This window comes from Vigna umbellata, chromosome 5 (assembly GCF_029865625.1).
Source record: "Vigna umbellata cultivar VRB3 chromosome 5, Vumbellata_1.0, whole genome shotgun sequence".
NCBI lineage: Eukaryota > Viridiplantae > Streptophyta > Magnoliopsida > Fabales > Fabaceae > Vigna > Vigna umbellata.
This window is the reverse complement of record NC_142169.1, coordinates 42685854-42707980: the sequence shown is the minus strand read 5'-3', so window position 1 is coordinate 42707980 and position 22127 is coordinate 42685854. Positions and strand designations below refer to the sequence as shown.

General features: G+C 33.4%; 2 protein-coding genes across 2 annotated transcripts; one reads left to right on the top strand and one right to left on the bottom strand.

Annotated features, from left to right (window-relative positions):
• The first annotated feature begins 10893 nt into the window (after window positions 1-10893).
• On the top strand, window positions 10894-13772 carry LOC124847840 (reactive oxygen species modulator-like protein). Its single transcript, XM_047325417.2, has 3 exons — window positions 10894-11048; window positions 12669-12706; window positions 13461-13772. Exons 1-3 carry the CDS (start codon window positions 10976-10978, stop codon window positions 13572-13574), a joined length of 225 nt encoding a protein of 74 aa, XP_047181373.1. The 5' UTR covers window positions 10894-10975; the 3' UTR covers window positions 13575-13772.
• Window positions 13773-14642: 870 nt separating this feature from the next.
• On the bottom strand, window positions 14643-18066 carry LOC124847837 (pentatricopeptide repeat-containing protein At3g49710-like). Its single transcript, XM_047325415.2, is given in 2 exon segments — window positions 14643-17713; window positions 17716-18066. Coding segments are annotated over 2 exon segments (2181 nt in total). The 5' UTR covers window positions 17731-18066; the 3' UTR covers window positions 14643-15547.
• Between the last annotated feature and the right edge of the window lie 4061 nt (window positions 18067-22127).

Genomic DNA, 22127 nt, shown 5'->3' with positions numbered 1-22127 from the left:
AATCATTTATCCAATGCAGAGCTGACACGTGGCGTTGTTAAATGTGTGTCAAAATTTCGTTGTCCAAATAACATTTTCCTAATACTTAATAACATATAATAAAATGGTTTAATTTCGAGATACCTAATTTTGCTGATTAAATCTAATAAAATTACATCATCTTCTGCAGAGGCCTTTCTTTAGAGGAACTTCTCCTTACCTCTAACTCCAGCTTCTTCATCGAATGATGATGACCGATGACCTCTGTATATCTTCTGATCATCACCCCCACTAGTCATGCTACTCATAACTGTCAATATGCCTGAAAGGGTAGAGAGGAGTATACAAATTTTAGTGGAAAGGGTGAAAAGTTACAACCTAACATCTCTAAAGATTCTGGTTTTTAGCTTTGCATATAAAACTATATTTAATAAAAACATTTGTAAAGTTCCAAAATCCAAACAGACATATTGATCAATCAATTCAACCAAAATCAAGGGAAGTCAATACAGTGTTGGGTGTGGCTCGGCTCTGTGAAGAGTGAAAAAAAAAAAGGAGTGGATCCTATTGAGTTGTATTGTGACCTTGGTTTCCAGGCTCTCTCATTTAAGATTTTTGAGCGCAGGAAGATGATGCCAATAATATCATGGTGAGGATAGAGTGTGCTTTCTGTTGTTCTATGTTTTCTGTCTTTGCAGGGAAGTGGCGTTGGAGTTTTGGTGATTAGAGGTCGAAGTTGGAGCTCGGTGATGGAGTTAATGCAACCAAGCAATGAGAATACCATGCATATAATGGAATATGGATTCCTCTACTGCATGCCTTTTCTTTTACGGCAACCACCTACTTCTCTTTTTACGGCAACACTTGCTTCTCTTTTTACGGCAATCAGCTTTGTTTACGGCAACTTAATAAAAATAATTTAGGACCAAAGGTTTGCATTAAAAAATTATTAATAGGAAAAAGATTTAAGACAATGGTTGATAGTCTTGGAAACGAGAAAAAATGAACGTCGAGTCTTTGCAATGTGTGATCATCATTTTTTTTTTGCCTTTGTTTTGTTGTTTTCTTTTATTTCAATGTTTACATTTTATGATTTAAAAAGTATCAGATAAAGTAAAATAAAATAAACTAACATAAAAGAAAATCAAATCAAAATAATGACATAAAATAAAAATAAAATAATATAATATAATATAATGAAAAATAAAAGTAAAATATAATAAAATAAAGTAAAATAAAACAATTTAAAATATCAAAATAAAAATAAAACAAAGTAAAATAAAATAAAATAACTCTAAATAACAAAAATAAGATAAAATAAAATAACATAAAGATAGAATAAAGTAAAATAAGATAACGTAAAATGAAATAAAATAGTACAAAAGAAATCTTGATTGATTATTCGAACGAAATTGGATGTTTACAGCATCCATTGTTGGTACTGTTGGTTCCTCCAGTTCTTTTTTTTATCTTCTTCCTTTTTTTCTAATTTCGACAACCAATTAAAATTATAATGAATTTATTAATAAATTTAGGCTTAATACTTCGAAAAAGGATGGTGTTCAAAATGGTTCTACTTTTTTTAAAAAATAACAAATGATTCCAATTTTTGAAAAAACATGTAAAGTTAATCTTTTTTGCTAACGGCGTCAAAAATTAAACAATGCAGTTGCTCCCTTGGACAAAACTTAATGACGTGTCCAGTTTATCTTATTGCGTGGCAGTGAGGTTAAAATTGTAACAAAAAAAGACACAGTTGCAGAAACCATGATTAACTAACGCTCAGTCTTTGCTTTTGTTGTTCAAAATGGAGGGAACTGCAGCAGATTGAACTTTAGTCGGAACAGTAAAACTCTCCTCCTCTAGCCTCTCAATCAACACATGTGAGAGCCCAAGTTTTGAAAATGACTTTGCAGCAAAAGGGGCAAACTCCATTTGTTGTTTTTCTAGAACCCTAAATGCTTTCTTCTTCTTTTCATTAGTGTCAAAGGGCTTTCCTTTGCTCTTGAGATTCTCACTAGGTGAACCAAATGGCTTAACCTTATTAGATTTGTTTCTGTTCTCAACTTCAGTTTCAGTTTGGAAACCAAATGGCTTAACCTAGACGAAATTAAAGCTGGCATCTTTTAAACAAGAAAAAGTGTATGTCTTGTTCGTCCTCCAAATGGGACAAAACAAATATTAATGGCTGCTAAAACCCTTTGGAGGAAACCTTCAAATCTAATACCGATAAGATTGAGAAAACCTTCACCTTCAACGAGATAAACACCGACCCCGATTTCAACACAACTTTCACCATAATGTTTAATTTCAAATCGCGATTTTCATTCTAACCCTAACCCCTCTTTCTTTCAACCTCTCTCACAGTACATTACCACACTACAATAAAATCGCATATTACCGAAGGTTTATTACCGAGGGCCATTTGCCCTTCGATAATGTCTGCTTACCGAGGGCCGTTTGCCCTTCGGTAATGTCTGCTTGATATTCGAACCACATCTTCATTTAGCCATTCTCTGGAGAGATCCACCCGCACACATTTCTTTTTCTCTCAAAGCTTCCCTCGTCTTCGATCCATATTTCAAGTTCCTCCGCCTCAGATCTTAATCCGCCCAGCCATGGTTAGTCTCTAGATCTTCATTCTCCTGTACATTTCTCCCTTACCTTGGCCTAATCCACCAAAGAATCCATTTTTCACCGATTGTTCTATCTTTTGCCCGATTAAAACCGTTGTTCATTCCATTCCATCGATTCAATCGTTGAATCCTTTCTCTACACCGATCAAAACATCCCAAATCCCTAACCCTAGAATGTACACCGATCAAACCATTCAATCTAGGGTTTGCCTCCATTTTCCGTCATCCGCTGTTCTCCTTCTTCGATTAGCTCGATCTGTGCCAGTTTCCATGGTTCCTCGTCGATCCGCCTCGACCTGTAAGCATTACTTCTCTCTAATGATTTTATTTTTCATAAACATTGCCTTTATTTCCTTCCTTCATGGTGGCCAAATATCAGTTGTTGTGTTTTGTTTTTTGTATGAAATATCCAGTAGCATTGTTATTCTTTTTCTGTTATTCTTTTTCTGTGTGGAAAGAAGTTTGGGAAAAATACGCTCAATTTACTATTTGAGAATCCCTGCATGACAAATATGATACATCAGCTTCCCTGTCTATTTGAATACAAAATAAAAATCCTTACATATATATTCACGAACAAAAATATAACAAACTTTAATTGTTCAAATATAAAAAATCCTAGGAAGCAATTGGGATGATGAAAGGGGGATGATGTTGACGGGTTTGGGAGATGAAAGGGAGATGATGAAGTCAGTGAGTATGGATTTCTAGGAAGGTTTGAACTTGCAATAACAAATGATGTTGACGGAGATTTTACCTGTGAGAAGAGGTGCTCTGTGGAATTGGAACTTCAGTTGGGGCTCTGACTCAGTGAGTTTGTTGGCTGAACTAAAAGGAAGAATTAAAACAACCAGAAATAAACATAGGAGAAAGCTTAAGGATGTAAGAGAGGCCATTTGTTTATGTTGTCTAAGAAAAAAGTGAAATGTTGTTGGTGAATTGCTGTGAAAGAGGGAAGTGTTGGCGGATATATATAGTGGGAGGGGTGAAATAAAATGAGGGAGATGGTGTGAGTGGAGTGAATGAGGTGATAATGCGTTTGCGATTTGGTAGTGAAATTGAAGGGGATTGATTTGTAGGTTTGCATTAATCGAGTGGTAAGGTTGGTGGAGACAGAGGATAGCCAACTAAGGGGAGAGTTGGCGCGGATAATAACAACACGAGATGGCGACATGAGGACAAATCCTGTGTACCCTCAAACTCTTTGGCACATCACAGAAATCAAGGGGAGGGACCCTCACATATACAATGTTTCAATGCAGAAACTATCTCTCCAAAAATGATTGTCTTTCTTGCTTCGACACTGCCTCCACCCAAATCCGCAACTGCTCCAAAGTCAATGGCGCCAGAGTTATCTACAACGATTGCTTCCTCAGGTATCTATCTGTCTATTCATTCAAATATATTTAAATTCACTTTGATTTTGCTGTTTGAAATTCTCAAAATCTGACAAGGTTCACAGAGGTATGTAAATGTGGAAAGTTTTCACTTGCATGCAACGCTTGGTATAAATTAGTTCCTACTTAATGTTTTTTCAAATAGAAATAATGACAAGCTACCAAAAGCAGTATTAGATTGCGTTTTGTTCGAAGCAATTTAATCTTCGACAATTTTTTTGCATTTTATATAGTATACTCCACAACACAACCCTTTTATTTGTTATTATCAATTATTTTATTCTAAAAAGTCGTATCTATATCATTTATTTCAAAATCTAAACTTGTGTTCCGTTGCAGGTGACATATTGGGAGCAACTGAGTTAAGAGGACCACTTAACTACAAATATAATGATTTGAAAGCTGCAACTAAAAATTTCAGTGCTGAAAATAAACTTGGAGAAGGAGGTTTTGGTGTTGTATACAAGGTGAATTTATGTTTTGTATATTTTAATAACATAATTGCAAGCATCCTAATGACAATGATTAATGTGTAAGATTTTTTTAAAAGCTGTCAAAATATTCTCTTTTATTTGAAGTTTTTGTTTATGTTTGCAATTAATAAACAAATAATCATTTTCCTAATGCCCTTTAAGAAATGAAGAGCATTTTGGGTGGATGGCAGGGTCTATTCTGAGTCGAAAGGCCTTGTCATAGTCATATATAGTTTGATCATTCATTATTACTTTGGGTCTGTTTTACTGTTAATGTTTGTAGATTACTAGTTCATGACAACGAATTTGGCCCCACCTTTATCATTCATTATTACTTTGGGTCTGTTTTTCTAAAATTCTTATCCTCATTTTATATGTTAAATTTATATTAATTTTCCCCTACCATGTTCTTCTTTGCTTCCCAAATTATTATGGTAATCACTAAGCAAGTAAGTACTAGAAAACCATTACGATTTAATCACAATTTTTTTTCATTCAAAACGAAATATATATATATATATATATATATATATATACTCATAATCCATATCATAAGACATACCTAATTTATATATAAAATCATGATATAGTTATACACTATATAGATTAAAGACCATGCTTTTACTTGTACATGCACTGATAATATTTGGTTAGTTTACTGCTTCTGTTTTGGAACTATTTTCACAAATCAAGCTTTGGTTCTTAAATGTGTTGTTCATGAACATCTTCAAATTGCATGCTTGAACAAGTTTAGTGAAAAGATGAATTTTAGTGAAATTATTACCAAGCTGGGGGGAACTGAATGCTTGCAATGCCATGCATAAGGGAAAATATAAAGAACTTAAACCAGAATATATTTTTATAACACTAATCATTAAGTACTTTCATCAATTAAATTATTAAAGGTTTTAACTGCTTGTATTTTAATTTGCACTTTTACTTTGTAATACTTATTGTAAATTACTTTTTTTTTTGCGTTTGGTTTGATTCGATATAATCTAAAATCAAGCTTGGCTAATATACTTCAATGCTTGGTCTCTAGTGCTCTTTGGAATTCATCAAACTCTTTTTCTTAAAGTTCAATCCTTCTCTCAATCAAGATAGACCTATTCTGAATATTATTGAAGCTTTCTTGCTTTACCTTAGTCTGGAACCTGATTCATACCATAATAAGCATTTTCCATTGTCTTTTGTTCAAAAGAATTAGAGAGAATAATGGATTATTTTTTATATGAGGTCTCTTTCATCAATTTCTGTAATCTAAATTGGACTGTATTTAGAACGATTATTTCCATATGGAAGAAGTTGCTTCCAGCTATGGTTAGTGTGCCTCCACTCTTATGATAATTTTCTATATAAATTATAATAGCAAAAGGAATTAAGAAAAATAAGTTAATTAAGGTAACTTATGTTTACGTTCAAATTAACATAGTGTTGGGGATTCAATTATTTAACTCAAATATTTATCATGCTATGTTTGCTGCTCTTCAAATATTTAACTCAAATCCATATATAATTACATTCAAAATCAATTATTTATCATGCTATGTTTGTTGTTCTTTGACAGTTGTAATTTTTATTGTATTGTTATGTCATAGTTATTTTATTTATATATTTTATTCTAACTTTGAAATTCCAATTGCTTTGCCTTAGCTGTTTATGCATTTAAATTTCAAATGTGATTGTCAATCTGGTTCTTGCTCCATTTGCATTGAGATAAATTCTGTTACACAGCCAGAACTAAGAGTCCTAATAGATGCACCTAACTTTGAACTTGATTGTTGTGCAGAATTAAAGGAAGCAAAGAATGCTAAAAACACTAAGGCAGTTATTTGGGAGGAGGAAAGTGCAGAAAGGCTTGGAAAGATCTCCAGCCTACTGCCATACACACAACAGTTGCCAGTGGAAGGAGAGATGTTGCTGCAGCAGAGAGCTGGGAAGGAGGAAGGCAAGGAAGCCATGGAGACACTGCTGAAAAGAGTGGCTTGTAGTTTTAGTTTGTAGTTTGTAGTTTTAGTTTTAGTTTATAAGAAAAGAGTGGCCTATTTGAACAAATTTTCTTCTTAGTGTAGCTTGTAGTTTTAGTTTTCTTTTTCCAGCTTTATTCTTGTACATGTTGTGTTCAGTTTTCTTGATTCTGTTGTACATATTTCTTGTTAAATTTCAATTCTGCATGTTTGATTTGTATATATCTTTAGTTTGTCTGTGTTGTTATTAGGAAGCCTTACTCACTCACACATTGAGGACAATGTGCCTTTTAAGTGTGGGGGTGGGAAGGTATAAATTTAAAAATACTTGTTCTTATGTAAATAACTGTTTAGCATTAGTTTTAGTAATAAAATAGGGATAATTACCGAAGGCTTTTGCCCTTCGGAAATTACCGAAGGCTTTCGCCCTTCGGTAATTACCGAAGGCTTTTGGCCCTCGGTAATTACCGAAGGGTGAAAGCCTTCGGTAAATGTTAGCGACAAGGGATTTACCGAGGGCTCTTTGGCCGTCGATAAGCCTTCGGTAATTACCTTTTACCGACGGTTTTGGGCTGTTTCCGAGGGCTTCTGGCCTTCGGTAATGTCTTTCTTTTTTGTAGTGCCACATACTCAATTTATTTTCTCCCAATTTTAATTTACACGTCAATAAACCTAACACTGCCATGCAATCACATAAAATTGACACGTCATTAAGTTTTGTCTAGGGAGACAGTTCCACCTTTTTTAACGTCATAAACAAAAAGGATTAACTTCATCCATTTTTTCAAAAGTTGGAATCATTTGTTACTTTTTAAAAAAGGTACGATCATTTTGAACACAATCCCTCTTTCGAGAGATCAAAAGAGATATTAAGCCATAAATTTACTGTTTAATTTGATGACATTAAATATGTTACTGATAGAAATGTTTATCGATAATATAAATTCTAATTTAACAAAAATTATTATAAATACTACGGATGGATTCATTAGTGACAATAATATTTGTCTATACTTTAAATTTTAAAATTTACCTGTAAAGTCCATTGCTTTGAATTTACCAAAATATTTATTTCTATCAATAATTACGAATAAATTTATATAAATTGTTTTGTATTCTCACTTAACATCATTATGTGAGACTCAAATCTTGAAAAGAATGAACTAATAATTTATAAATATTAAGTGATTTTATGAAATAAAATTTAAATAATTATACTTTTTTATTTGTAATTTTTAATTTAACTAATAAACTATAAATTTTATCTCATTTAAATAACTCTCACATTTAAATAAATTTAACTCAAAGTAAATAAAATGTTAAATAGATTTTTTTTGTCGGAAACATAATAACATAATAAAACTGCAAAAACAATGTATCATCACACATACGATTTGGCTAATTCAAATAATACACATTTCTTGCATTATACTCTTTTTCTTAAATTGTTAACCCAAATATTTTGTTAATGAAAGCATATAATCAAACGTAAGTTAATTTTGTAGGTTTTCAAGTGTTTATCAAACTTCCACGAAGATGAGAATAGTATAAAAGTATTATAAAAATAAAAAACTGATTGGACAGTTATCATTGTAATTTAGTAATTTTATTGGATGCTCGACGGATTTAGATAGATGTATATGATTGGAGGATTTATCCTTTTGCGAAATGTTTGAAATTTTTATCAGAAAAAACTATATATTTTTGTCACTTGTCAGACCTCGTTAAACGCACCCAAAACTCCTCTTGTCAGATCATTAAAACGTACCAAAAACTCCTCTGAACGGACGTTAGGTGTCAAGCAACGAGAATTCGAAAATCAGATAGTGGAATGCAGATGTCAGCAGATGAGCGGACGTTCGTCTTAAGCAAAACTGAGTTTTTAGAAAAATCACGTCCCACTCTCTGCATGCATCTTCTCCTCCAAACTCTAATCTTTTCAAATTCTCCTACTTCTCACTAGAAAACTCTCCCTTCTCTCTAAGAAATCTTACATTTTCCTTTCTCCGATCACCATTCAGGCACCGTAGAAGTGTTTCCGGCGCCCTAAGCTTCATTCTGAACTGAACAGTTTCGAGTTCTGAATTGGTAAGTTTTCTCGTTTTTAGTCGGCCGTTCTCTGGTACATGCAACTCAAGTTCTGGTTGCATGCTGTCATCTTGCCTGAACCAATCTTGGTTTTCTGTTATTTGTTTTAGTTTGAAGAGTTGGTTGAACGTTGAGGGTAGAAGGAATCATATTTCGGCGAACTGAGTTTTGATCTGTAGGACGTTCGTTCACACTAGAGGTAAGGGAAGCTTATTTAATTTAATTTAATTTGTATGTTGTTGTAATGTATGAACGTTCGTTAGTTGACTGAATGAATTGGATGCATGATGATTGATATGATTGTAGTACAATGAACGTTCGTTTATTCAATAAGTGTAAATGAAATATGACTGATTTATTTTATGATGTATTAAATATATGAAATCTCTATGTTTGGAGGGTATGAAATATGAATGTATAAAGTTGTGAAATTATATGTAATAAATGAGTTGGAATATAAATGATCCTGATAAGATTTCCCCTGAGAAAGTGTACGTTCGTTACTGAACGGTCCTTGACCGTTCGGTTTTATAGTGAATTTGGTTAGTAGTGGATTCTTTCATTTGGGAAGAATCCTAGTTGAGATCGAGCGTCTACACTTCGAACTTCTATGCTTGAGCGTTTGGCCAAGCATAGTTCTGTCTTGATATCCTGCTGTGAAATATTTTAGTTATTCTTAAATACTACTTCAATAGTATCTTGGCATAATAATCCAGTTTCTTTTGTATCCGTTAGTAGCACCTGGTCTTATACCAAGTGTTCGTCCTAAGCAAGTGTTTGGTCTCACACCTGGCACTTGTCCTATATCCTTAAGCTAAATCTCCTTATATGAGCGTTCGTTCAAGCCCTCTAGGGTTCGCTCACTATAATGTCCAGTCTTTGACTGTCACTTGGATTCTTGATACTAAACTGAGTATTCACAACCGTTCGGTTTCTTCATATGAGACAATTCTAAGTATTATTTTTCGTGCCTTGAAATATTCTTATTCATTGGTTTCACTCTGGAGTCCTCGTTCTTGGTCTTGTCTTTTGATGTTCAGATAAAGTTCTCAAGAGTCGGTTCATCTAATTGGCTCAGCATTGAAATCGACGTTCGTTCCATTCGTTTCTTGGAATATATATATTTGTGCTCGCTATCTTTCTTAAAACCCGATGTCAACCCTTAGTCTTAATCTACTCTCAAATTTGAAGATCTCTCGGTCTCGCTCTATGTGTTCGGCCCAGTTTTAAGTTCGGGTTGAATGTTCGTTATTTGTAATCCTCATGAATCTTTGAACAAGGTGATTAAATGAGATATGTATTAGTGAAAGATGAAGAAAATGTGATATGGAAATATTGTGGTTTATGGACGAGCGTTCCGGGGAGGAACGACTCATGTATGAATATTGGAATTGGTAAAGTATGACTGTGGGTATGCTAAGCTGGCTATTCATCCTGATGTTCCGTGAGTACTCGTCTTCAAGTAGAGGAGGGTAGGTCATGTGTGGGAACGACAGGAGGTCCTAGTCCTTAGGGGTACTTTGGACAGATAGGACTAACCTCAGTCTAGTGATAGGCTTTGTATGATTCGTATGATGAAATTTATCTTATGTGTTGGATTGTTTGAATGTATGTGTATGTATGAATTAAATTACATAAGCTTACCCTGTGTTTTTCTTGTGTTGTCTCGTCTTGTACGTTCGTCTTGTCGTTGCAATGATCATCCATGTGGATGTGAGTAGAAGGGGACGCGCTGTTGGAAGATACACTGGAAGAAGAAAATTTGGTCGAAGTTGAAGTTAAGACCGAACCTTAGGACGTTCGGTCCTTAGAGTAGTTTTGTAATGAGGCGGTCTTTCGCCACTTTCTCATCTTTGCATGTATGACCGTTCGGTATTTGGTTTTTGGTAAACCGTTCGGTCAAACTCGTACTTATGTATTGTTTATTTATAGAAACTCTTTCTGTAAGGCCGTTCGACCATGCGCGTACGTCCTCTTAGTGTAAGACTGAACTGAAATATTATTAATTGTAATCATTCTATCATATAGTATATTACTATATTTTTGGGATGTTACACCACTCAATAAATTTATATATTAACTTAATTATTAATTTATTTATTTCATAGATTAATTTATTTGTCGTGATTATAATTTGAAAAAAAATATATGGAAGATGTATAATTATAGGGTTTATTTTATTAATTTTAGTGTTCAATATCCTAGTTTTTATTTCAAATTTAAGAAATAAAAGTACTGTCAAGTCATAATAATTTTAATTGACATGGTGAAGAATTAAATCTAAATTAACAAGGAAATCTAAAATTTAATTTGACTCATTCCTTTTACAAAAAGAGAAGGGATTATAAAAGAAAGGAGCACCAAGTAGTTTTTCACCTTAAAGAGGTTTTTTTTTTCTCCCAAAACCCTTCTCCAGTGTCTCGCTCCCACTTCAAATGGCAAGGGACAGTTGCCTAGCTCGTGTCACCGCGGGCGCCGCTATGGGTGGTGCTGTAGGCGGCGCTGTCGGTCAGTCTCATATATCCCTTTTCTTCACCTTGTACTATTATCTCTATTACCTTATGTTATATATATATAATCCATTTCGAAGGTATTTCTTAAAAATTATTATATATGCGTTTTTAGGTTTTCTTAATTGTATAGATTCGGTCTTTTAACATTTTTTGGTTCGTTTTAGATTTGCTTTAGATTTGCTTTGAAATGAAATGAAGTTTGATGGTTTACTTCTTATTATTTTATTAGGGAACCTTGTTCTTTCTAATGAGTGTCTGTTTAGTTTGGACTAAGTGTTGTTAAAGTTTCAGGTGTTGTATCCTTGGTGCTGATGATGGTTGTGTTGGAGTGGAATTGAAGTGTTGTTTTGGATTCCAGAAAATATTAAAAGATATTTGGGCAATAGGTTGAGAAAGCTTCTTTATTTATGTTTTCCAAAATGTTTCCTTGTTTTTTTACTTTATTTACAGTGGCTTTTGTTCAAAATTTTGAAAAGGGAGGAATGAAATGAAGTTTCTGAAACCAAATGGTTCTGTTTTCTAAGATTTGTACATAGTTTTTGTCATTGTCAACATGTTTGTGTCCCCTAGTTTCTCCATTGTGGAACGCATTTGATGTGATTTTATTAGTCTCAATGCTTATTTATGCCTATCCAAACGCACTGTTTTTGTGAAGTACGAAACAGAAATAGAATATGATTTCTTAAAACTAAAGAGACCATTTTATTCATAAATATTTTATATAATGTATGGACTATGGTGTATAAACTTGTCTGAGCAACCGATTTGAGTTTCCGTTGCTCTTCATTTTCACTATGAACTCATTATTCTTGCTTAAAAAACTTTGATTTTAATCTAAGAATTTTAGTCGTTTAGTGCTAGGGGTATCTTTTGGAACTAGCTAATACCAGGTTTCAGTTTCACCAAAGTCACTTTTTCTTAAATTTTGCCTACCTTTACCCTCTGCGCACCAAATTAAGCCTTTGTGATCGAATATATAAATTTGATATTGGTTGGTTGGATATTTTAGCTCTTTTCCATTTTTTTGGATGTATTTTATTGTAATCAGTTATAACTTGAAACGTTATTTTAGTCGTTCTATAGATATTTTATATTCCTGGACCTTGGGGATTCTAAAGTAGAACATTACTCTGTTTTCTTTTTTACAAAAAGGTTGTTACAAGAAGACATTTGTATGGAAGTCTCTCAATTTCAGACACAGAATTTTGAAGTCTTGAAATTTTTCCTAGAAGAGAGGGAAGGAGTCTGAGTGCATCATTGCACATTGATTGACATCTTGTTTTGTACTGAGTAGTAGTTATACGGTTGTGGATAAATTCATCAGTACATTAGGTTTCATTTTTTTTTTCAATGAATTAAGCTTGACACTCTATGATAAATATGTTCTGGTTAAGTATGATCTGAGAAGTTTTGTGAAGTGTCCATCATCTGTAATCTTGCTTTAAAAAGTAGTGAAAATTGTCAGCCAAGTGATTGGTTAAACTTTATTAACTGCTGGAATGTTATAGTCAAATGCATTTATAAAGTAAGATCATTTTGATTGTTCATTAGATCCAATTTACTCACATAGAAAAGTCGTAGAATACCGTTGTCTAATCTTTTAGCTTCTTTGCAGGTGCCGTGTACGGAACATATGAAGCTATTAGATATAAGGTATACCTTGTGGTCTTTTCCTGAACTTTCAAGAATAATATTGTTTAGAACTTTAGTTTGGCCTTCATTTTGTTACAATACATTTTTCATACTCTTCCTGGAGCCTTTTGTTATATGAAAGACATTTTTAAATTTTTTCTTTATCATACATATAGACTAAACGTCTTTTGTTATATGAAAAACATTTTTAAATTTTTTATGAAAATGCTTGTGTTTTTTGTTAGTTGAGATTACACAGATCAAATATAGTAAATTTCTGAACACACCCTGTGTAAAAGTTACACTGTCAACTAGAAATCATCTGTAATATGACTTTCAAAGTAGTTATTGTAAAAGTAAAACTTATCATAAATAGTTGTTTATGGTTGGATAATAGTGTCAAAATCCTTTACAAACAGGCCTTTAACCTTGTAATTAATTTTATTAAAATGTAGATGTAAAGCGTGTGTGCCAGGTAATTCAGAAATTCTCCATGTTATTAAAATTTAGGCTGAGGTCCTCCCAATAGCTGCCCTATTTTCCCCAACATAACAGTGTGTCCCAGCTGTTTATCAACGCGCCGCAAACTTTCCAGCAATGCACACTGCTGCTGGCAACCAACTCGGTAAAAAAACTGAAGAAAAGTATACCGGTTTTAAAAACTTACATCCTGAATCCTTTGTACTGATTTTTATACACATTGTCATAAAAGTAAAGAGTTCCTTTATGATACAAAGCAGCATTCCTATATATTAATGCATTGATTTGCATGCAGGTGCCTGGACTATTGAAAATTAGGCATATTGGACAAACTACACTTGGAAGTGCTGCTATTTTTGGTCTTTTTTTGGGTGCTGGTAGCTTGATACATTGTGGAAAATCATATTGAGGATAAAGATTTGACCTTTCCCCTACATACATTTCTTTGGTTGCTGCCCTTGTAAAGTATGAGTAGAGCAGGGATTTCCTGTTTTTTTTTTTATTACTAGTATTATTATTTTCTGGATCATGGAAAAGCTTTCATGGCACTACTCCCATGAAAATTCTCATTTATTTATCTCTGAGCGGTACTGTTGAAATTTCTTTACTAGGGCTTTCCTTCTACTTTTGATTCCTCACTTTCTTCATCTGAGACGGTGAATTATTGCTCTTGCAATAAAATTCTTCATCTTACTTAATGTCTTCAAGCTCTCCCGTCCTTCCACATATACTCACTCAACTATTGGGATGCTCACATTGGGTCTATCCCACTATTTCTGGCCAAAAAGTGGTATATACTAGTAACTTGTCAGATAAAACTACTGGTAAAGGGGAACATAAAGATGAAGTATGGCCAAATTCGTTTAAAAGATGGGATTTTGAGAAGTTGGTGCAGGAGAAATAGAAAAAAAAGAAAACACTTGAATTCATTTAATCTATTTTGTGAAATTCACTTTTTGAAGTTATGCTTTAATTGATTGACAACTTATGTACATCTACAATGTACCAAAATTAAACTCAAACGGAAGTATATTTCTTAGTTTATTTCTTGCTTACATACTGGATGAACCACAATTTTCAGTAAATGAATCAACCTGCCAGCAAGCTGCATACACTTCAGGCACTAATTTGTTGAAAATCAATTCTACTAGTTTTCATGAAGATATTTATAAAAAAAAACCTTGATTTGATAATTTAGACCCTACAGTTCAAAGAATTTAAAAACATGTATATGTAATTGGATACTGTAGAGGGCAATGTTTTATTTTTTAGAAGAAAAAGAAAGAGTACTAGAAAAAATGTTTTTATAAATAATTACAGAATTCATTCAGAAGATCACGGATGTCAAAATTTCTAATTGGCGAGTCACTATTCTGTGAAATGTTTAGCTCAACTACGACTCAATCATAGAGCTACTTTCCCCGTCATGCCCATAAGAATTCTCATTAAAACCAAATTGCCACAGATAATTAATTTTGCATTAATTAATCAATATATTATACATAAACTTTTTTAAATAAGATCTGATTAATAGATCTCGAATAAAAATTGTAACAGAAAATGAATTCAAATGCATTGCTACAGTATAAGCTAGAAATTGATGACACCGGCACAATTACTTTCTTCAAAAGGAAAGCCCTGTAAGTCATTTCAGAATAATACATAATGAATAATTTGTTCTTTCAGAATCCCCAGGATTACAAAACATGAATCGATAAACTAACTAGATGAGCATCACAGCAGAGAATTGAATCCCAAACAAATCCAATTCAAAGTAAAGATCTTGAGTCTGACATTAGAAGTACCAGATTTGGTTTGGAGTTGATAAAACCGTCTGTTCTACTCTACAACAGCAATGACTACTTTTTTGTTGTTTGGTATCCTCAAATGTACTTGATCCTACTTATGGTGAGGGCCTTTGGCTTTTTCGTTCAATAACTAGGTATAGACATAAAAAATAATGGCTAGTGGAGGAATGGACACCCAAAAATCTAATGCTTTGCTAATCTAGTCACATGTAAGTAAAACAAAGGAAAAAAAAGGACCATATGCAATGACTGAATTATTCACCTAAAGATATAACGCAAGAATTTTCTGCAGATTGAAATCTGTCTTTTGGATGGTTATACTTGGGAAAATGTAAAGTTGATAACCCAAATGTTCATTGAAACCATAGCCTTTTGTCACCTAAACGTCTATGGCCTCCTACCACAATGAATCTTACTAAATTAAGTTCTTTTTAACTTATTTCAGTAAGCTTCAAAGTCAAACTAATGATATAAGCTCTGGTGTGATAATTACCCAAACTTGACACAGGTGTGTAATTAGTAAGGTAGTAGTATAATACTTTCCCACTGAACTAGAAATATTGATTGTTTTTCATCACCAATAGTCCCTGCAGGAACATTGCCCTTCCTTAAAGCAATGAAACCTGTGAGTATCTCTAACAGTGATTTCCCTGCCAGTGATGGCTGAAATATGTTTGATGGCATTGTGGCAATCACCACAAATTCTTAGGTTCTTCACAATCAATATAGGCACTCCTTCTTCAGTGGAGATTAGGCCAAATGCAACTGCCAGCTTCTCACTGTGATTCAATAACCTTCTTTCTTTCTCATTTCTCTCCACCTCGTCAGCATTCACCAATGCCCATCTTATATCAGGTACGTACCCTGCTTGCTTCATTTTCCTTAACAATTCCTCCATGTACACATGAATCTCTTTTATCATTGGATGTGAAGTGTCCTCAGCCACAAAGACATGCACCTTCTTATCTATCTCTATCCAACTACAACCTGGTTTCTTCTTCACTCCTCTCCCCCTCATCATCCTTTTAATGTTTGCAGCCTCTTCCCATCTGGAAGCACTTGCATACATATTTGAAAGCATTACATATGGAGCAGCATTATAAGGTTCCAGCCGGAGGAACTCATTGGCTGCTTTCACTGCTAGCTCCACATTTCCATGCTTCCTACACGCACCAAGCAAAGAAGCCCATTCAATAGAACCAGGATTAAATGGCATTGTTTCAATAATCCTCTCAGCCTCCCTGAGCTTACCTGCCCGACCCAAAAGATCTATCATGCAGGAAAAATGTTCTGCTTCTGGTTCAATCCCAAATTTTTCTTTCATCATATTGAAATATTTCTGACCCTCCTCAACTTTTCCAGTGTGTGCACATGCAGAAAGAACAGATATGAAGGTTATGCTGTTAGGTGCAATGTCTTTCTGCAGCATCAGTTCAAAAAGCCTGAGCGACTCAGCTTCAACACCATGTTGTGCATAGCCTGCAATCATTGAGTTTAAAGACACCGTGTTATGCCTTGTCATTGTATCAAACACCTTTCTTGCATCATGAACATTCCCACATCTGGAATACATAGCTACAAGAGCATTATCCACTGAAATGCGATTATAAGAAATGTCAGATTTGATAGCCAACGCATGAACCTGTTTTCCCACAGAAGGGGATGACAAATTAGAACAAGCACTAGTTACACACACAAAACTACAATCATCCGGATGAAAACCTTTCCGCTGCATCTCCTGGAAACACCAAAGACCATCTTCAGACAAGTCCTCATACTGTGAAAACCCGGAGATCATCGTGTTCCAAAGAACCAAATCAGGTACACGAATCTCCTTGAACACCTTCCTACATTCCACCATGCCACCAGCACACTTAGAATACAAATCAATCAACCCACTCCCAACATGTGAATTCCCATGGAACCCACTCTTAACCATCATTCCATGAAACTGCATGCCCCCAACCAAATCCTTAACACAAGTAAAAGCAGTCAAAACACTTGCCATGGTAAACATATCAACCTTCAAACCCTTCCTAACCATCTCAATGAACAATCCCACCGCCTCCAATCCCTCCCGATGCTGCCCACATGCCACAATCATTGCATTCCACGAAACTTCATCCCTGGACCCACCCTCCCCCATCTCCCTAAACACCCTCTTCGCCTCATTAAAAAACCCCTTCCTACTATAACAAGCAAGCAGTGCATTATTCACCGAAGCATAACAATCATACCCACACATCACCACAAAGCAGTGCAACTGCCGAACCAATCCAACATCATCACCACAGGCAGTGATCACGCCAGACAGCGTGAATCCGTCAAGGCCCAAACCGAGCTCTCTAACTTCCTCAAAGAGCCTCAACACCGGCCCACACTCACCCCTATCAGCATAGGCACCTATAAGGGTGTTGTAAGAGACTAAGTCTGGTTGGGGAATTTCATCAAACAGCTGGTGGGCAAGGTGGATAAGGGAGTGTTTAGCATATGCATTGATGAGGGTGTTGTAAGAGAAAACATTGGGGTGTTGAGTGAGGTGGAAGGTGGTTTGGGCACTGTGGAGGGAACCACATTTGGAGTAGAGGAGGGTGAAGTGGTTGGAGAGGTAGGTGGAAGGTGGGATAAGAGACTTGAAGTAAAGGGCATGGAGGATTTTGCCTGTTATGAGGTCTCTTTGGGCTATGCAAGCTTTGAGAAGGTTGCGAAAGGTTTGAACTTGAAAGGGGTACATGCATTGCATGGGAATTGGGTCATCTAATATAAGAAGCTATTATGAAGAAACCAATCTCTGGTATCTATAACTTCAACTAATCAACAATGACATAGAACACCATAGAATTAATTCGATGTACTCCCAAAACAGTATTATGTATTGCATTTCAATGCCTTCAGACACCCTTTTGTAATTTATATTTGCTTTGGACTTTCGACAGCATAGGGTGTTGGAATTTGTTTGGTCATGAATTTCTATTTTCCCCCCTTTAGCTATTGGAATTAAATTATCTGTACAGAAAAAAAAAGTTTTGAATTAGTTTTGAGAGAGCAGTCTAAAGTAGATTTTCATGCCTGTATACCTGCATCCACATACTCTAAATAATATTGGGTTCTGTTCTTTTTGTGTGTTTTGTCTTTCCCCATTTGGTTAGCAACTATTTTTTTTAAGAAAATGACTTGGTCCAAAGGTTTCACAATAATAATTTAGTTACCAACTTTTATTTGGAAGCAAGCCAGAACAAAAGTAGTTGAAAACTACAAAAATAAGAGATGGATATCACTCTTTCCTAATTCCATCCAACACTGTCATGAAACCTATAAGAGAAAGAGGGCACTTTCAACTTTATGGTAGAATTGTTTAATCATTTCTTAGAGATAAAATGTTAGACCTACTTAAGTGTATATATTTCTATAAAGAGTAATGATATCATGACACACTTTTACATTCATTTTACATAGAGCACAAGGAGAAAATAGTTATAAAAATGTAAACTTTTGTATTTTTTCAAGAAAGAAGAGAGTAAAAAGTAAGAAATGGTAGTGTTAAATGAATGTAAAATATTTAAGTGTGTCAAAGAATCATTACTTTCTATAAAATATCACAAACTGATTACGAAAATGGTTTAACATAATATGTTAGCTTGTTGATTATTATTTTTTCACTTGAGCATAATTTAATAATAAATTGTATCTATCTCTAAGCATTTAATTAATCACTATTGTATTGGTAAGGTAGAATGTGAATTGATTTTCCGTAATTTCCACTAGATGGACCTAAATCTTCACCTTTAAGACTAATATGAATTCACTAAATTATGCATATTCTATTCTTCACATTGCTTAATTTCATTATTTACAAATAAAGCAGGGAAGTAAGAATTGGAATAATTTTTCGTCTCAGAATTGGAATAACTTTCCGTCTCAGTATTGGGTAAGTGATCCATGTAAGGATGATGAGTTTCATTGTTTGATATTAAAAGAGAAAATGGATTGGTTGAGAATGTGTTATGGTAATTTATGCTTGAAGCGTAATGTATGATGATATTTATAGGATTAAAGGGGTGTTATTTGAAGTTGATAATTGAAAGTGAAAGATAATTCTTATTGTGTTCTCATGCCATACATTTATCTAATAAGGTTGATAAGTCTTGTCTTTATGAAAAAGTATAATCCATGGAATTAACTAGGTTGATCCTTCCACCTTAGTGTTCACCATAGAAATCGTAACATTGTGGCTCGAGGACGAGTTTTATTATCTTATATTTATTTCCTGTGTAAAAATTCATCTACATCCTCTTTCTCATACTCAATGGTATAAGACTTTTGTCTCATCCTTATCTCATTGGATAATGACTATACTCTCCTATTTATATCAATAACTGCTTAATCAGTATTTTAATATCAAATTATTTTAATAAAAAAAAGGAAAAATCACATTAAAAGAAGTATAATAGTATCAAATATTCAATTTAAAGCCAATATATTTTTATATCTTTAGTGTCAAATATTAGAAAGAATTTATAATTGTATAAATTGGATATTAGAATATCAAATGATAATTGAGAAAAGTGAAAGAATTATATAAAATTTTTAAAATCAACATAAATAAAATTTCATGACCAAAACATCTATAAATTTTAAAAACAAATTAATTAAACAAAGTTGTTGACTTTAAAAAAATTGTCTTAAGAAATTTATAATAAGAAAAGAAATATTCAAGTTTTTAAAAAAATGTCTTTTTACTAATTTTTTTTCTTATATACGGGTAAATATTATATTGAACAAAATCGTATAAAGAAAAAAATATTAAATCAATAATAATTCAAATTTAAACAGAAATTCATATTGGATGAGTAAATAGTTTTGTGACAATAATATTAAATCATATTGGATGAGTAAATAGTTTTGTGACAATAATATTAAATTATTATATTATAATAAAGGAAAGATTTTCATGTAATTGGGCAGTGCTAAAATTACACTAATGAAAAAGAATTAAAAAATAAAAAAAATACATAAAAATTATCAAAACAATGTTTTACATAATAAAAATAAAAATAAATAAATAAAAATACTTAAAAAAGTTAAAAAGATAATACAATTTGGTACACACCATTGAATAAAACTACATAGAGAAAAAATGTATAATGATAAGATGAAAAATACCTTGAAGATGAAAGAAAGTTTTCCAAATATAAAAAAATTTGAATTGTTTAGATATAATGAAAGTTGTTTAGATATAATGAAAGTTGTTTCCTCTCCTTTTCATTACATGTCACTCCATCATTTACTTTCATTTTGTCCAATTTCATTCCCTTCCTCCAACAGTCTCATTACACATTAATGTTTTCCTCCTCTCCATCCAATCACCAAGGCATTTATCTTTTTTTTTCTTCTTCTACTACTACTACTTCTATTTCACTCTATCATCATCAAATCTTTTTTCTCTTCAATGGAAACAAAAAAAAGGCACAACTTCCACCATATCGCCTATCATATTCTTCATATTCCATCAATCCAACACAGACATGGCTTATATAATTGCAACTCATGCAACCGCCATCCTCAATGCAATAACCATGCATACATAGGGTAGAGAAGTGGAAGAAGATGACTAAAAAGGGCCAATTTACAACAAAGGAAAACTGCAAGACAAGAAGCTCCAAGGTGTATGCTTTGAACCATAGATAAATGGAAGTTCAAGATTGGATATATATTGTTTTGTCATGTATTGGCCTTTTGATAACTTCAAATTGTGAGCGTATTGATTTTGGTTTTGCCTCAATACTATATTTCTTTTATTATCATTGCTTTGAGGAATATATATTTTATCATTTCCCTTCACAGCTTCAACATCTTGTTCTCCATAGAGCATAAATCAATCATTGAGCACAATGTAATCCATCCGCTCATCACAACTTCAACACTACCACTAATTTTCTTCACCAATGTCTATCTTCCAATTAACACACATCATCTTCTTTGTCAATTTTATTCTCTCTTCCTATTCACCAATTTTAACACATAACATAAAATCATCATCGGTTGAGTATCAAAGTGATAGCACAAGCATCAAAGTAATAGTACAAGTACTCACAACTAAAATAAAAGATGAAAATAAAAGGAGCAAATCAAATAATAGAAAAAAATGTAATTTTATTAAAAGAAAGAAAATTGCATATCCTTCTCTCTATTCCCAAGGAGAAAACAATGACAATCTTTCTCTTGGAAATAAGAAAAATAATATAAGGAGAACCTTTAAAGAGAAACTAACATTCTCTCTTAATTTTTCTCTCAAGCACTATAAAGCAACATGAAAGAAAAAGAAGAGACTTTGGGATGTGTTCCTAGAGAAATATTGTGATCCTTTTAAAACATGAAAAGTAAGACTCAAAGTAAGTTCCCACTGATGTGAGACTTCTCTTCTCACATTCTCCTATTGGAAGATTTTGTTGAAATTAATCAAATCCTTACACCATGCTTTATTCTTAGCCACCATGTTGCTTATTCTTTCAATAAGTTGTAGTGGGATCGAATCCACGTAAACATGTTAATGTTAACTGACTTTGTCATAATATATATGCTAGGTTTTCACTAGTGTGAATCTTCTACACATCTACATTTCCCTTCTCTACTACTTCTAGAACAAAGGATAATCAACTTACTGCACCTCCTACAAGTGTAACCATACAGTTAGTTGTAGATCTAGTGCATTTAGCAAAACATTGAGCATACCCCTCACCATCTAACACGAAAATGGGCTATACAAGGAGTGGACCAAGGAAACAGAGCTAGGACAATACACTCCACCATACCAAGCTAGTAGACAAATGGCAACACACACACTCACATAAACAAAAAAAATAGTTTTTGGCTACCTTTGTCAACAACTTTTCATATGTTTATTTGGGAATGATTTTTTCCTTATTTTTACTGTTATAAATACCTCAATGTAAGAGAGGGAAAAATGGGAGTTTATGAGTTTGCATGAGTAGATGTAAAGTCATTACAGTAGTTTATTTTTTGGAAATTGTTTTTGGGCCAAAGGAGCTCGCGAGAAAGAACGAGAAAATGCATTTTTCTCCTTCAACTTCGGAAACACACTTTCCTATTTTCTTTTCATGTTTTTCTTCTCTGCTTCAAAAGAAAATACTCGA